Consider the following 15,847-nt stretch of genomic DNA (forward strand, 5'->3'; position numbering starts at 1 on the left):
CAAAAATTGGATGGATATATTATAAGCATAACTTTATGATGCGAGCGTGAAGCGCGAACTGAAATTCTAATTTTCCGCCCAAACTCGGACATTCTAAGCACTTTTTCTGTCATGTACAATAATTTTTTATGAGTATTATTGAGAACTGAACATATTAACCACGTTTTTTGAAGTCATTAATAGGATGAGTAAGCAATCAATCAATGTGAGCGCGAAGCGCGAGCTGATTTCCCCCACCCCCCCTCTCTCTCTCTCTATATATATGTAACTCGACAATCGATGCGAGCGCAGAGCGCAAGCTGATATTTTTTCCGACATGAAAAGTGGACTTTCTTACATGGCAGGGGCGGCTAGGGAGGCACGTGCCCCGGGAGCCACTTTCAGTGGTGCAAAATGGAAAGAGGGATGCTAAGAAAAAAAAAAAGAAAACAAAAAATGAAGAGAAAAGACAAAGGAATTAAGACGCAGAAAAGGAATACCGCTGACGGTGTGATTAATACCCCCGTCCTATGCACCTTTAATGATCTTGCATGTCCTTACCCAGAGATGAATATTCGTGACAACTTTTGATTAGTGATCTACTTATATTCTCTCCTTGAATTCTAACAAACACTCCTTATAAAAATAAAATCCTTTTTCAAACGCAAATGTATTAACTTTTAATCTATATAGCTACGAGTTTGCATAATTTTTTTTTATACCTTTTCATTAATTCTTGCAAACAGTTCGGAAGTATATTTTTTCTGGTTTGTCAAAAGGGAGATAAAAACTCTCCATTAGTTTTACAAACGATAATTAAAAGGACATTTTTAGGTGAGGATATACATGTTTGTGTAAAACAATAATCAGCTCGCGCTTCGCGCTCACATAGGGCCTACCCCAATGAGATACGTATCCTTTTCATGAATTCCTACAAAATTCCTAAAAATTATCGATGTTTTGATTTCCATTCGTTTAGATTTATCAAACTCATTGTTCTGTAACCTCCCACAAAAAGATTCGACGAAACTTTAACGTCTACAAAACTCTGCTGCCCGTCTCCTAACGTACACTGAAACGTATGACTCCATCTCGCCAATCCTTCAGTCCTTACATTGGCTGCCTGTTGATAAACGAATCACCTTCAAAATTCTTTTACTTATACATCATTCAATCTATATTCTCTCTTCCCCATATATCTCCGAAGCTCTATCTCAAAATATTAGCATTCATGTAGCTCTGATCATCATCTGATGCTCTATTGCTCCCGACACCCAGAACAAAACACAAATGGGGGACCATGCATTCTCTGTTATAGGACCAAAGCTATGGAATCAATTGTCAAATTTTCATCAACAGAAACATTCAAGTCCCAGTTGAAAACTAAATTTTGATCTCCCACTAACATTCAGGAGAATTCAAAATCTATACCCTTTCGCTTTATATTGTTGGTGTGTGTTGTGTTTATTTTTTTTTTGAAGCGCCATGAGCACCGAAAGGTGGGCCTGTGAGCTATATAAGCCACCATTATTATTATCATTATGAATTATTATTATTGTTAGTATCATAATTATTATTATTATTAAAATTTCCCCTCAATATATTTTTTCAGCTCACCCTCGTGCTTGCATGAGTTGCTTAATTATAGATACGCATCGTGAAAAATGTCCCGATTGTAGGTCTCAATATCAATTTTCGGCTCGCGCTTCGCGCTTGCTTTCATTGTCTGGATATGCATTATGTTAATCATTACAAAAATTGCTTAGAATATTCCTTTATATGATCTTAATAGGCACGTGCTTAGCGCTCGCATACATTGTTTACGCTAGATACGCATCATTTGCATGATTAAAAGCAACGGACTAAACTATTATTTTGTTTTGACTGGTCAACTGCCGAGTATATATATAATAGACCTACAATTTGAAAGAGGTGCGATTTTAGCACTTGCCTGGGCTTCGTTTGTTCTAGATACGTCACTGCTGACATGGGGGATATTCATTGAAACAATGCAAGCGAATAGCGCGAGCTGAAGTTTTCTATATTATGACCCGACAACTAAACATTCTAAGTAGGTTATTCTTTAAATGTAAATATCAAATTCGATGTACCTCAATAAAAATCATTGCAAGCGCGAAACACAATAAGCTATTTTATCTACACGTATATACGAAGGTTATCATCTCAACAATATATTTTGTGATATAAATACTTGATCACGACTGGACGTTGTACAACAATAAAGAACAAGCTGTCTATATTGCGAACTAAATTTACTGATCTGAAAGGGACTATTTTAAAAGTGCTGCCCAACACGTATATAAGAATTTTGTGAATATATTGAATACTCTAATTGAATGACAATTTTCGCGACTGGGACCTACGGCTGGGCAATTTTAATCACTGTACGTAAAAAATGATGGGCTTAATTTTAAGGGATTTAGACATAAAACCTATACATTCAAAGCATTTTATTAGAACAGCCCTGTGTGCCTACATTACACTGATGGTATTTAGCCTATATACATGGAGTAGAGGAACATTCCTTCGTGACAATCAGTTCTATCATTTTTCCAGTAGGCGTCAGTCCGACAACCTCTTTTCTTTTAATTTTTCCCCCTTTTCCACTTTTCTTCTTTCTCTTCTTCCCCACCCTTTTCCCTTCTATTTTCCCTCTCTTCCCTTATCCCGACAGTCACGCATATTAACCGACGATAAAATATCCAGAGTGGTGGTGGGGGGGGGGGGGGTCTTACCCTGTTAGAGATGGCCTTTCAATATTGACGGAAATACAATTATGCTCATTCACAAGCATTTGTTTTAAAATACACGAATTCAAGTGTACTGTTACTTGATGGCTGTGGTGATGATGGACTAATTATTCCATGGAATCTAAAAATTACAGTGATTGGATCGAGCAGAAACGGGAACTTTCGTGATTGACGGTGTGACTAGTTTTGTTTAAAATTCTGACTCAAACTAAGATTTTTACATTGTTTAATTTTTCATTATTTTCCTAAAATGAACATGATATGATGATATATATAAACAATGCCAGATTGAAGGTAAAGGATGTTTCATAATACGCTGAAATAATGAGGGGTTTATAAAAAAATTGTATAAAGAAAATCAATAACCAATTTACAGGTTTTCAGGTATTACGAGCTAGAAAAGAACACAAAAAACTATCTTCACGTAAGGTTCATAGGATTGTGTAACAAAAATCAGATTGCGTTTTTATACTGTAAAGAATTTACGGAAGGAAGAGCGAAGGGAAGCAGAAAAGAATAAAATAGCGGGAAAGAAATGGAAATTGAAAAAGAAATGTGATATGATTTGAAAGGTGTCATGAGCGGATTATATGGCGGAGAAATGTAAAGAATTATTGACCCCAATCATGGATAAAATTAAATACGGCTACCCCTTCCAAAAAACACACTGTCATACATGCAAATCAAATACACAAAACAAACAAACTTATGCATAATAATTTGTAGGTCTTATACAGTCATGATATTCCAGGGTCTCGGGAGTTGAAATGGATGGGTTTGCAAATTACTACCCTATATCTAACACGTTCCAAAATAGTCTAAAACGGATAGGCCCCGATCGATCGGAGGGGGGGGGGGAAGCAACAGGACCCGGGAGTTTCTCCCAAGTATCTTACGTGAAGATATGCCTATACCGAAGATTGTTGATGGGAACATAGGCGGCGGAAGCGGGGGGGGGGGGGGGGCGGCCCCCAAAATTTTTTTGTTGATAATCTTTTTTTTTTTCTTGTCAATTTTTTTTCCTGCGTGATCCCCCCTAAATTCACGTGGACCCCCCTGAAACGTGTGTTGCCCCCCCCCTAAAATTTAGGTTGATGACCTTTTTTTTCCTTGTCAAAAATTTTAGGTAAGCAACTCCTAAAATTTAGGTTGATAACCCTTTTTCGTGGGCGCTTGTCAAATTTTTTACCTGTGTCCATGAAAATTCAGGTGGACACCCCCTAAATTTTTTGGCTTCCGCCGCCAATGGATGGGATGATCTTTGTTGGGGGAGCTCGTGGAGAACGTAAACACACAAACACGATGGTGGATGATGAAGTTTCCATGTCAGGGGCACGGGGGGGGGGGGGTGGAGGAGGGGAGGTCACTGCCTTTCGGGCTGCCTTTATTCCCAGCTATGTTCCATGCATGTAAACATGCACATCGACATATCATGACAAGAGTTGCGCTCGGATACATACATGGAGCTATATTCAGTGCATTCGCCTCTTTTATCGTCCATATCAGTTTATCTCGATCGAACCAGTCGACGGACGTTTGCTACATCGTGACCAGGTAAAAGAGAATAATCAAGAACCACAAGGAAGTATTGTAGTTTATGCAAAGGTAAAGCAAAGAACAGAAAGGTAATTTTGGGGGGAGGGGCACAATATAGCTTCTGGAAAATCACACTCCATCCCTCCATGATCCACATAACCAAAAAAAAAAAAAAAAAATCCCTACTCAACACTGTACGCAGCTCTGGGATTCTTCATGTATTTGTAGACCTGGCCGTTATTTAGCGTTATTTTCTGTTGCCGTTTTATTTGCTACTAATTTATGTCGCCAAAATATAAATTCATCAAAATCCCATGGTCTATCCATAGAGCTATTGGTCTATCATTCGAGGCATACATGTGGCTTGACCCAGGCTACAGCATATACAAAATGTACAGACCAAAGGCGGAATGGACACTCACGAGTTCGACACCTGACAGTACATTAGATTCCCCACTGAAATGCAAGCGATACACACACAAAAACCCTTTCACCATAGAGCTATTACAGAGTTCAAGGCACATGCGCTTATCACACAGAGCGGACACCGAGAGAACACAGACCCCCCCCCCCTCCAACAAACTTCGAACACAACAGATCACGGAGAACTGAATTCCGCCGTGGTAAGCTCCGCCTACTTTCTTACATACATCACAAGGTGGCGCTATATAATATCGATTTAAATTGGACACAGAATCATGAATCAACCGTCGAGAAGTGCATTTTTCTCTTCAAACATTGCCTCAGATTTTCAGTTTTTAAAAACACTTCCCGAATATGTTATGATCCCAAACTTTCACATGGGTATTTTTGAGTTGTTAGTCGAATGTTCATAACATTTTCAAAGAGCAATATGATAATTTTTTAAATTGCTCACAAAGTTAAATATTCCCTTTAAAGTAAACAATCCCTTTGTTAAACCCTTACCTCCAATCCCTTGACCATGCTCTTCTGTTGTTCTTCGGCTACTATCAGGATGTCTTTGGCATTCCTCAAGGACTCTTGCGTTGCGGTCAGTGTGGCCGATGTCCTGGTTTGCTTCGACATCCCACCGCCGCCACCGGCATGTGAGGAAACTGAGCTGCGTGGCGAGTTCCTGTGGAGACTCCATTTTGACGATGTGCGGTTGTGGAGGGATTCGGAAGATGCTGTCAGGGAAGGGTCCCTGAAATCCTGTGGTAAAGGAAAAAAAATGAAAGAAATGAATAAAACAGCAGATTGAAAGAGACGCAAATCTAGATCCAGTGAACACTCCATTTGAAGGTGCAAAAAGACAATAACAGCAAATAGAAATTCGTCATATATGTATCACAACAGCTCTGCAAAGTGAGTTCTTGTGAAGATTTGATTTTGTTGATGATAAATATAAAGGATGGGTCACTTATATTTTGGATGGAAAGAAGGTATGGTCATTTAATCAACCAGTCCTATGACCTAACCATCAGCACATCCTTTGTCTCTGTAGTATAGAAATCAAAACTTTTTAAAAAATGCACGATAGAGGGAGTAATGGGGTAAGAGGTTGAAAAGGACATTGGGCGAAGCCCATTAATCAAGAAGAAGTATAATAATAATAGCAGGATCTGCTGGGAGAACAGTTTTTGGAACTGAAGTGGCTACCGGGAGTAAACATGCTATTATTTTTATTATAATTATGACCTTACCATCAGCATATCCCTTTGTCTCTGGACAATAGACCTCAGACGGCTGACCCACAGCTGCCTCTCTTTGGCATCTTGAGCACGAAGTCTGTATACTTCCCCATTAGCAGCATTCACCATGAAGGTCTGAGAATCTTCATCACTAGGTGATACAACAGCTCCCTGTGGAACACCAAAATAAGAGGAATAATGTTCATACAAGAGCTCCCTGGGGAACAACAAAATAACAGGTATCTAAAAAGTACACATTTTAACACCCTATATAAAAAATACCCATCTTACATGTGCATGAATGATTTCAACTTCTCTTGATTCAATTATTAAAGTAATATTATATCTACTACAGTAACTGTACGTACCAATGGTAGTTTTAAATTCAATAGCTGGAAAAATACTACCAGAAATTGGAGTAGAGTTTCACTATGTGGGTGTTTCATAAAGCTGTTTGTAAGATACAAATGACTTTACGCACGACTGGTGATCCTTTCTTGTGCTATGTGATATCCCTGTGTAATTGAGATATGACCTAAGAACATGTTCCAGTCGTGTGTAAAGCTGTTCTTAACAGCCTTATTAAACACCCATCTGACAGCTATATCAAACTTCACTTGCTAAAATACTGAATGTAAGTTTATCAGCTGTAGGCTACAATATAAGAGACTTACAGACAGGTGAATCGCTCCTCTTGGTTTTTGCTTCTTGCCTTCCTCATTCTAAAGAAAGAAAGAGAAGAAATAAAGACTCATGAAATAGTATCATCCATACTAAGAGTGTGCATCCTATATTTTTTTGGTAAAAGTGACATAATTTATATATCTCAAATCAGTCAAATGCACATTGTCATGCTAAGACACAGTCAACAAAGCTGACTCTAGGGGGACGTTTCATAAAACTTGTGATAATTACAAATTTATAACAGTTAAAAGCTACTGAAACCTTTCAATCTGATACTAAATTTGATGTAGAATTATGCATATTTGTTATTCTAACAAGTCTTCATGAAACAGGACCCAGACTGGTCAAAGCTAAATGTTGTTGCACTTCGATTCCCAGTTGCATCAGTATATAATGCATCGTGTGGGTCATATCATGTACACAGGATGGACACCGCCACATAACCATCAATCAGATTGCGCATTAACCTTTATTTCACAGGGGGTTCATTTTGACCCCCCCCCCCCCTTCCCTCGACAAATTATGTTACCGTGCCGCATGGTAACTTTTTACTTTCAAGTATTGTGCATCTTTTGAGACTAAATCAGCTACACCCGGGTACGTGGATCTGAAATCACGCAACATTTTGTAAGCGCATATCTCAGACCAAACATTGGTAAAAAATGTGATTCGGTGTACAAAGTCAATGCAATATGAGTTATTCAACCAAAGATAAAAAAATGTATGATTATTTTTTCACTTTTGTTGGTTTAAATTGATTTACTTGATGCTATTTATGATCCCAAAGCAGCAGAGATCTGAAGGGGCGAGGCCAAGTTATCTCAAGTGCCGAGTTGACTTGAACCCCTACTTTTACTATCATAACATACTGTATGTTTTGTATTATTATCATTAAGTAAGTAATTGCATATAGGAATACTACATGTAACTGCACTAAAATTGAGAATGTTATGGCCCGTATTCTGAAGTCGGGTTCAACTTAAAACTCAGGTTTAAAGTTGTGGTTTCAGTATGGATAGCCCATTGTTAAATAAATCACTAACAGTATCTAACAGATATCACATTTCAGCTCATTTTGACTCTCAAATTATTCATAATTGTCCAGGAAACTGTAGATGATTGTCTTCACCATTGAAGAATCAGGAAAGAGCACTGTTAATAAAAAGAAACATACAACTTAATAAAAATTTTGACACTTTTAGCTTCCCATAAATTTAGCACAGAGTTAGACCATGGTCTATTAAGCCAGACTACAGAATATGTACAGGGTGTAATAAATAAACTTTACCAGGAAGTATTCAAGAACTCCTCTGCTGGGGTCAAGAACAAACCATCTGTACTGCCACCCCTTGACAACATTGGTGAACTTGTTCAGCAGTCCTTCGTGAGGCTGCCTGTAATGTGCAACATAATGATGATAATGATATTATTTTCAATATCAATAATAATGATAATAATGACAATAATTATTATTACCTATACAAGGTATTATAGCAGATAAATAAAAGTCATATTTCGCTCACTGCTTTCAATCCGAAACCAACAAGGTTTTTAAAAATATTTGCCATATTGCCCTCCTCCGGCTTTGCCCATAGGAATCCTGTACAAAACGGTAATATTGGCCATACATGCATTTGTGCTGGTGTGCTTGTGCAGTAGGAGCCGATTTTGATCGCTAATTTCATATATCTGGCTGGAACCAGTTTATGAACCAACGCATTGTAGATAATGCGCGGCCAGTGCATACACAAACGCAACCCAAGCGCAAGATTTATCCGTGTTGAGTGTATGTGCGTGCCATGCATGATGCGCAAATGCAAGGTAACAATTTATGTCATAATTGCTTATTAAGGCTTCCTTTGCTAAGTACCTGAATAACCTGAAATCAAAAGTACATGTAGTGTTAATCAAACACCAAAATAATTTATCATTCCAAATAATAGCTTGAATTACAGATTGTACAGCCTTAATATAGTAATAATAATAATATTGACTGGCTCTTCTTTTGGGAAACATCAGATGTGTCACCCTTAAAAGAACCATATTGCCCTCGTCTAAAGACTCCAATATGATTCTGTTGGGGTGACATATTCGATGTTCCCCTCAAGGCCAGTCAATATTATACAGTGCGTATCAAAAAAAAAGTTTACACTTTGAAAAAGCACTTGGAATTCAAAAATATACAACATGTGGGTAATTTTTTCACATATAATCTTGGGTTTGGGTCTCATCTATCCAATGAAAGTAAAAGTTTTGTCAGAATGTTACACTTGAGTGAGCACTGTCCATTTCTGTGTAAAGCTCGCAGAAATCTGTTTGCGCAGAAATGCTCGTTTTCATGCCGTGCCAAGGGGAAAGGACGAAATCAAACTTACACTATGAAAGATTTATCATACATTTCCCTTGCACTTTTAGTCAAATGGAATAAAACGGATAAATTCAAGCATTTTGTGACAATTTTGCCACCCAAATTGAAATTTCAACACTTAATAAGCACAACCTTTACCCTATTTGTGCCAGCAGGATCTGAGGACATAACTGAATTTTAACAAAAGTTTATATCAGACAACTCCAGCATTTTTTCACTAAGTTTTTATCATTGAAAGTTGGTTTACATTTCATTTATCATTTAATACTTGTTTCTCCACACTTTTCCCAAGCTTAGTAATGATTAACAAAATTAAAATCAAGCTTAAGCCATTCCATGTAAATCAGAGCTCAGTGTAAAGCGAATATCGTCACGATGGCCTCGGTTAGTGGGTGAGTGGGGTGGGGCGAAATGCACTCTTCGAAGTGTTTTGGGCAAGGAAACAAGTCAAACAATGTTGAAGATATCTTCAAATCAATTTTACCAGCTAAATTCCATGTGTTCTTCATGATTAAGGTCTACTTTTATTCGCATAACTATTTCAAATTTCTGCGCAAATAATTTTTCACTAACTTTTCAAAAGTAAGTGGTGCTCACTCAAGCGGAAATATTTTTTGACAGTTATATCGTCATTTGCTTTAATGGACCTGTACCAATGTTAAAATTGGAACAATCCTCAAAATATTACAAATGTATAATTTTACAGAATTTTTCAAAGTGTAAACTTTTTTTTGATACGCACTGTATAATAATTTGATAATAATAATAGTTATAATAATATCAGCAATAATTTCATGTTCAGAAGCCTTTTCCAGAAAATATTATCGAAAGAAGGGCTCACACTCTTAGAGTGATCACAATTTCAAGTTACAATATTCTTCCCTTCAAAGCCAGAAAGGTGGCGAGATGTGGGCGGGCACCGTTGCATAAAAGTTACCATTACATGTATGGTAACTCTGCCATGCAAAGGCAACTTGCATGGAATCCTTGATTTTGATTGGCTGTTGATCAGTGTTACCATGGTAGATACCATTGATGGCAAAGTTAGCCTAATAGTAACTTTTATGCAACGGGGTATGTATTCAGTGAAATACTAGTAGCACTTTTGGTTGAACCATCATCCATGTAATATGTTACATACATGTATGCATGAACTGCAAGTGCCATCAACCAGCACATTTCATAAAGAAGATTGAATTTCAGAAATCTGTTGAAAAGCAGTGCTCAAGCAAAGAAATATAAAAAATTGTCTAATATATTACAACTTCCTTAATATAGCATTAATTGGTGTGTTTATTTTAATTTAGCACGCAACTGCAGAATAAAGGGAATTCAGAGAAAGACAGACAAAGAAATGATACATGTACATGCGGGGAAATAAATCTGAAGGTGGGAGAGAGGGGAAGGATTCATACAAAGGGTTTGCAAATGAGAAATTCAATTATGAAACATTCACTACAGTAAATCCTACTAGAATGATTTTTTTGCGAGTGGGATCGAGTTAAAAAAAAGCACAACTGACGTTAAAACTACCATTGAAACTGGAAGTTTTGCACAGCATTTTTAACCGTTTTAGGAGAAAATGAAAAATCTTAATATGAAATCAGAGATTAGATCTGACAATAAGAAATGCAACTAACTACTCAATATATTTCTACAGTGTACATGTACCTCAATAATTATGTTACCAAATACCAAGTTGCAAAACAATTACTTTTCCTCTCAAAAAATTTTTTTCACTAAACAAATACAATTATAGGTCAATTTATTCTCTGTAGTATTATTTCAGTAGATATCTGAAAACATATTTTAAGACTATGCAGTTATAACACAAGTCAATGAGAGACCACACACAGTTCATTCCCCTTTAATAATAAAGCGACTCACAGAAATCTTACCTAAATAAATCTTCGTCCTCCATTTACCAAGCCTTGGTATGAAACAATCAACAATGAAAGCTGTAATACAACAACAGGAAATATTTCTTGTTAAACGATAATAATTATATCAAATCTGTAGCAAGTCAGGCGCAATAATCAGGTTTGGTTTGGTCGGCAGAGTTTACCATTTTTCCAATATTTAGCAATACCCCTGTATATATATATTAAAAAAGATATATCATAAAAGACTGCCAGCATTGAGAAAACTCAACATTCATTGTTAGAATGATCTGTAATACACATTTACAATTTACAAATAAACAAATTTTGTTATCTTTCATTTTCTTTTTTTTTTATTTAATTACTTTAAAAAATATTAAAAGTCATTCCTACATGTATTTCCTTTCCAAATTGAATAAAATTACCAAAGAAAAAAAACCCTGATCATAAAGTGATGATTGGGAAATTTGAAACATGAGATAAACAACCCTCACTCAACTGCTTCATTACAGGTGATATACTAATATATTTCATATATTTTCCACTCATATGAAATGTTCTTTCAAAGTCCATATTTTCTTCAAAGTAGCTCAATCTGGTCAATTAATTACCCTAAAAAGATAAATCATCAGTCTCAGGTCCTGAAAGATCAACGCTAAGTGGTTTCACAGGCATTAGCAACTCGAAAAAAAAGGACATGGGACTGTATTTTTATTGTTGTTTATACAGGATGCCACACATTCAGTGCTCTACATGTAGTTTACCCATTTTAGTGGTGGTCGCTATCTCACTGCATTACAAAGGTTTTTATTCAGGCTGAGTTAGTGGTCTTAAAGCCAAAAGTGAAGGAACCTATCTGACATTAGAAAATCTTTGAAAATAAACATTTATCAAATACATGCATAAGAATCTTTAATGTAAATTATGCAAATAAAACAAGTTTAATGATTGAGTTGCTTTTGAAACACTTTCCATATGAAATAGTGGTGGACGGAAGCAGTATTTTTCATGATGAGGGGTGGTCAGACATTTTTTGTGCTGGTTGGGCCAACCACTGCTGTCTACTGTAGCTGTAACACTGCACACATTACTTGGCATCAATCTTTTAAGAACAAGAAGGAACCAATATTTCAGCTTATTTTTATAGTCAGTAATTCACCAGATGAAACCACTTTTAAGAAAATATTGACTTTGGAATCCTATTTCAATAATGAGGGATGGAATTCCATTTCTACCGAATCTACCCTCATTATTTCATGTAGTGGTAATTCAAAAGATGAAAAATACATTTCTCCATTTCTGTACTGTACATGTACTTTGTCTAAAAACAAACAAAATATCACCTACGAGTAACTATTACGGTTATGTTTGATTATGGTCATACATGTGTAATTATTTACTCACACTTTCATGCCAAGTTTAGCTTCAAATCTATCAAATTACATGACAAATACTATCAAATTCATAAAAAGTTTAATCAAAGACGAGGCAGAAGCTTTCACAATGGATTTTGTGAATACATTCATTTTGTAATTTTTATTTTGCACAGTAACTAATCAATGAAGATGTCTAATAATTATTCTATTCTTAAATTTATGGTACCCCCTACAGAACTAAATTTTGTTTGACACTTTAAAAAAAATGAGCCTGACATTTTATACTAGACCACCAAACCGAGCCTTTGACTTTGTGTTCGCTTTGGTTTAGAAGTGCCAAGTTTGGCAAGCTTCTGTTTGGTTTGGCAGTTTGGCTACAACACATTTACCATCACAAGCATCATCATCCCTTTTGTTATCCTTATCATCATCATCAACACCATCATCATCATCAACATCATCATCATCATCATCATCATCATCATCATCATCATCATCATCAACATCATCAACATCATCATCATCATCATCATCATCAACACCATCATCATCATCAACATCATCATCATCAACATCATCATCATCATCATCATCAACATCATCAACATCATCATCATCATCATCATCATCAACATCATCATCATCATCATCATCATCATCATCATCATCATCATCATCATCAACATCATCATCATCAAAAACCAATTCATCGTCATCATAACCACCATCATTATCACGTACTACATATGTATACAACCACCATCATCATCATAATTAGCATCAGCCATCATCTGGCGTCACTTAACCATCATTATCATCACCAGGGTGTGACTTTAAGCACTTGCCAGATTGCCTCAGGGCAAGTAAAAGTTAGAATTGGGCAAGTGTTCTGAAGTAAAAACAAAAACTGCTTGCCCAAATCGGGTTCTCACTGTGAAATGAAATTTTCCCATATTTCACAAGCAAAAATACAGAAGAGAGAAAAAACAAAATTAAAAACTTCCCTGAATTCATATTGCAAGTCGGTTTGTGCTATTTTCTTAAATCTACACACAAAGACACACACAAACAAAAGTCAGCATACAAACATGTACAAGCTGGTGCACACTTGCCCTCCAGACCTGCACATCCCTGATCAATCAGAGTGAACAATCTCACATGAAAAATACTTTTTCCACAAAAATAATCACAAAATCGGCGGGAATTTTTTTTCAAATAATTATGGACTTTCATATTACTGATTTGGTGATGTGATCAGAGGAGCAAGCAATTGAGTTTTCATAACTAGTTGTTTCAGCTTTCGTTTTGAGTCTTGTGATCAGTGCGAACTTGTAGCTGTGTGTGTGTGTGATGCCGTGATGATTTATCTGATTATCAATAATGTTTCACTTCAAAATTTTATATTTCATTCTAAAATATTTTAGTTTTCTAACAATTTTTTAAAGATATATTTAATAAAAATATCAGTAAGATTTTTGTTAGATGATTGGACTTTTTTTTGAAGTTTCAACTTTCTTTCTCTTTCTTTCTTTCTTTCCTTCTTTCTTTCTTTCTTTACTTATGTCTGTCTATATTTTTTTCCTTTCTTTTCTATCCTTCCTTCATCCTTTCTTCTTTCCTTCATGCTGGCCTTCTTTCTTACATCTTTCTTTATTTTCAATCTTTCCTTGCTTTCTTTCCTGATCTTTTCTCCCTCTGTTCATTTTTCTTTCTTTCCTTCCTTCCATTCTCTCTTGGCTTCATTATTTTTCTCCTTTTGTTAAAATATAAGTTCATTTTATGTTGTTTTATGAGTGGATATTTATCATGTCACTCCGTAACCGGGAATGGGTTTACGTTTTAAGTCGTATTTAATGAAATAATTCACCAATTTCTTACTGTAATGCAGCATATTAAAGCTAGAACAACATAGAATCCAATCTAATCAAAATTATGATAGCAATTCAAAATTCACGGAGTTTGAGCAATATGTTTTCTCCTCAAATATGCATGTCCATTTTGCGTCACTCCATAACCATGATTATGAATATTCATATCTCATTAATTCAGTGGATCAAAATAATGAATTTTAGTATTTTGAAAAGTGGGTTTCATCAACTACTGTCAGGTACCATTTCTTTGCAAATAACTATTCAAATATGGGTAATATCTTTATTTGAATGCAAAAAAGTTGTTTCTGAATGTCACTCCGTAACCATGGAACTGCCCTATTTCCTTCCTTCCTCCCTTTCTGATTTCCTCATTCTTTCTTTCAAAGAATGAAGGAAACCTTTTTTCCATCCTTCATTCTTTCATCCTCATTTGTTTTTGTATTTTTTTCTCTCCTTCATTCTTTCTTTCACACATTAGTTCATCTTCCATTTCTTTCTCTTTTTCTTTCCCTTCTTTCTTTCTTTCGTTCTTTTTTTCTTTTCTTTTCTTTCTTCCTTTCTTTCCTTACTTTAAAGAATGAGGGAAACAGGGGAAGTGAGATATATTTTCGGGTAAGTATTTTCCAACTATTTAGGATTTCACTTGCCTGACTGGGCAAGTGCTTCAAAAAAGTTGTGTAGCAACCTTATCAACATCATTGCAGCCACCCATCGTCATCAGTTTATTGGCATCTGAATGACTAAAATATCATAGTACCCTTGTCATGTGTCAGTGTATGTAACTTTGTCTTTGAATTGACTTCTTTTTTTTTCAATTTCATTCCAATTTCAGCAATGACACCAGTCACGAAACGAATGACAAAATGATTGGCAATCATCATGGCAATGGAATGACAATGTCATTTTGTCTTTTTGACGATGTCATGTTCTGAATCTGAGATCTGACTCTGGAGTCTGGGTACCGTACCGCGGGTTACTGACACTGTGTCATGAGTCATGACACTTTCTCCTTCGATTGCACTCTTTGACGGAGTCACACGAACGTTACCGTACTTTGTTTTTTGACAAGTCACTCATAAAAGCTTTGTTACACACAACACCATAACGGGTTAGTGGGGCAACGTAAACGGAGGTAGACTACATTTTATTGACGTGATTGGTAACAAAATAATGCTTATTATAAATCATAAGAAGCAACGCAATACCATTACACATACGATAGATCCTAAATGTTTCAATTAACACACACAAGAAAGAGAAAAATTAGCTCTTACCCGATAAAATTAAACAAATAAAATGAACAAAGTGGACTGCTGATCCTCGGACCTTTTGCAATACGTACGTAGGACATGTATAGCGCGAAAAGCGTACCTGAAATATGGAAAAGAACGCAAGATCAGCGGACACCCACTTCATTTGCGCTATAAATCCTGCCGTCAAATGGGGGCGGGGTAGGTGATGATTTTTTTTTGTTTGGGCGGGGGGGGGGGGGTACCGTACATGTATAGGCTATGGGTACTGCACTGGGTCTGTCCATTTACCATAGGCTTAGCCAGTGGCGTAGCTACGGGGGGGGGGCCCTGGGGGGCACGTGCCCCCCCCAGGTGCCCCCCCAGAAAAAATTGGCAGAGCAAAAAAAAAAGAAAAGAAAAAAGGGAGAAAGAAGAAAGAATAAGGAAAAAGAAGAAGAAAGACAGAAGAAAAAAGAAGAGGAGGAAGACGAGTGAATG

At 36.3% G+C, this 15,847-nt stretch overlaps 1 protein-coding gene across 1 annotated transcript in view; it reads right to left on the reverse strand.

The window, feature by feature from the left end:
* Positions 1–15,493, reverse strand: part of LOC121417173 (oxysterol-binding protein-related protein 11-like) — a 41,986-nt gene extending 26,493 nt beyond the window's left edge. Inside the window, 6 exon segments of the mRNA XM_041610768.1 lie at positions 5,214–5,459; positions 5,951–6,109; positions 6,613–6,660; positions 7,911–8,016; positions 10,889–10,948; positions 15,392–15,493. Of these exon segments, the coding sequence (XP_041466702.1) occupies positions 5,214–5,459; positions 5,951–6,109; positions 6,613–6,660; positions 7,911–8,016; positions 10,889–10,911 (582 nt within the window). The 5' untranslated portion in view covers positions 10,912–10,948; positions 15,392–15,493.
* Between the last annotated feature and the right edge of the window lie 354 nt (positions 15,494–15,847).

Source organism: Lytechinus variegatus, chromosome 6 (genome assembly GCF_018143015.1).
Source record: "Lytechinus variegatus isolate NC3 chromosome 6, Lvar_3.0, whole genome shotgun sequence".
In the NCBI taxonomy this organism is placed as follows: Eukaryota; Metazoa; Echinodermata; class Echinoidea; order Temnopleuroida; family Toxopneustidae; genus Lytechinus; species Lytechinus variegatus.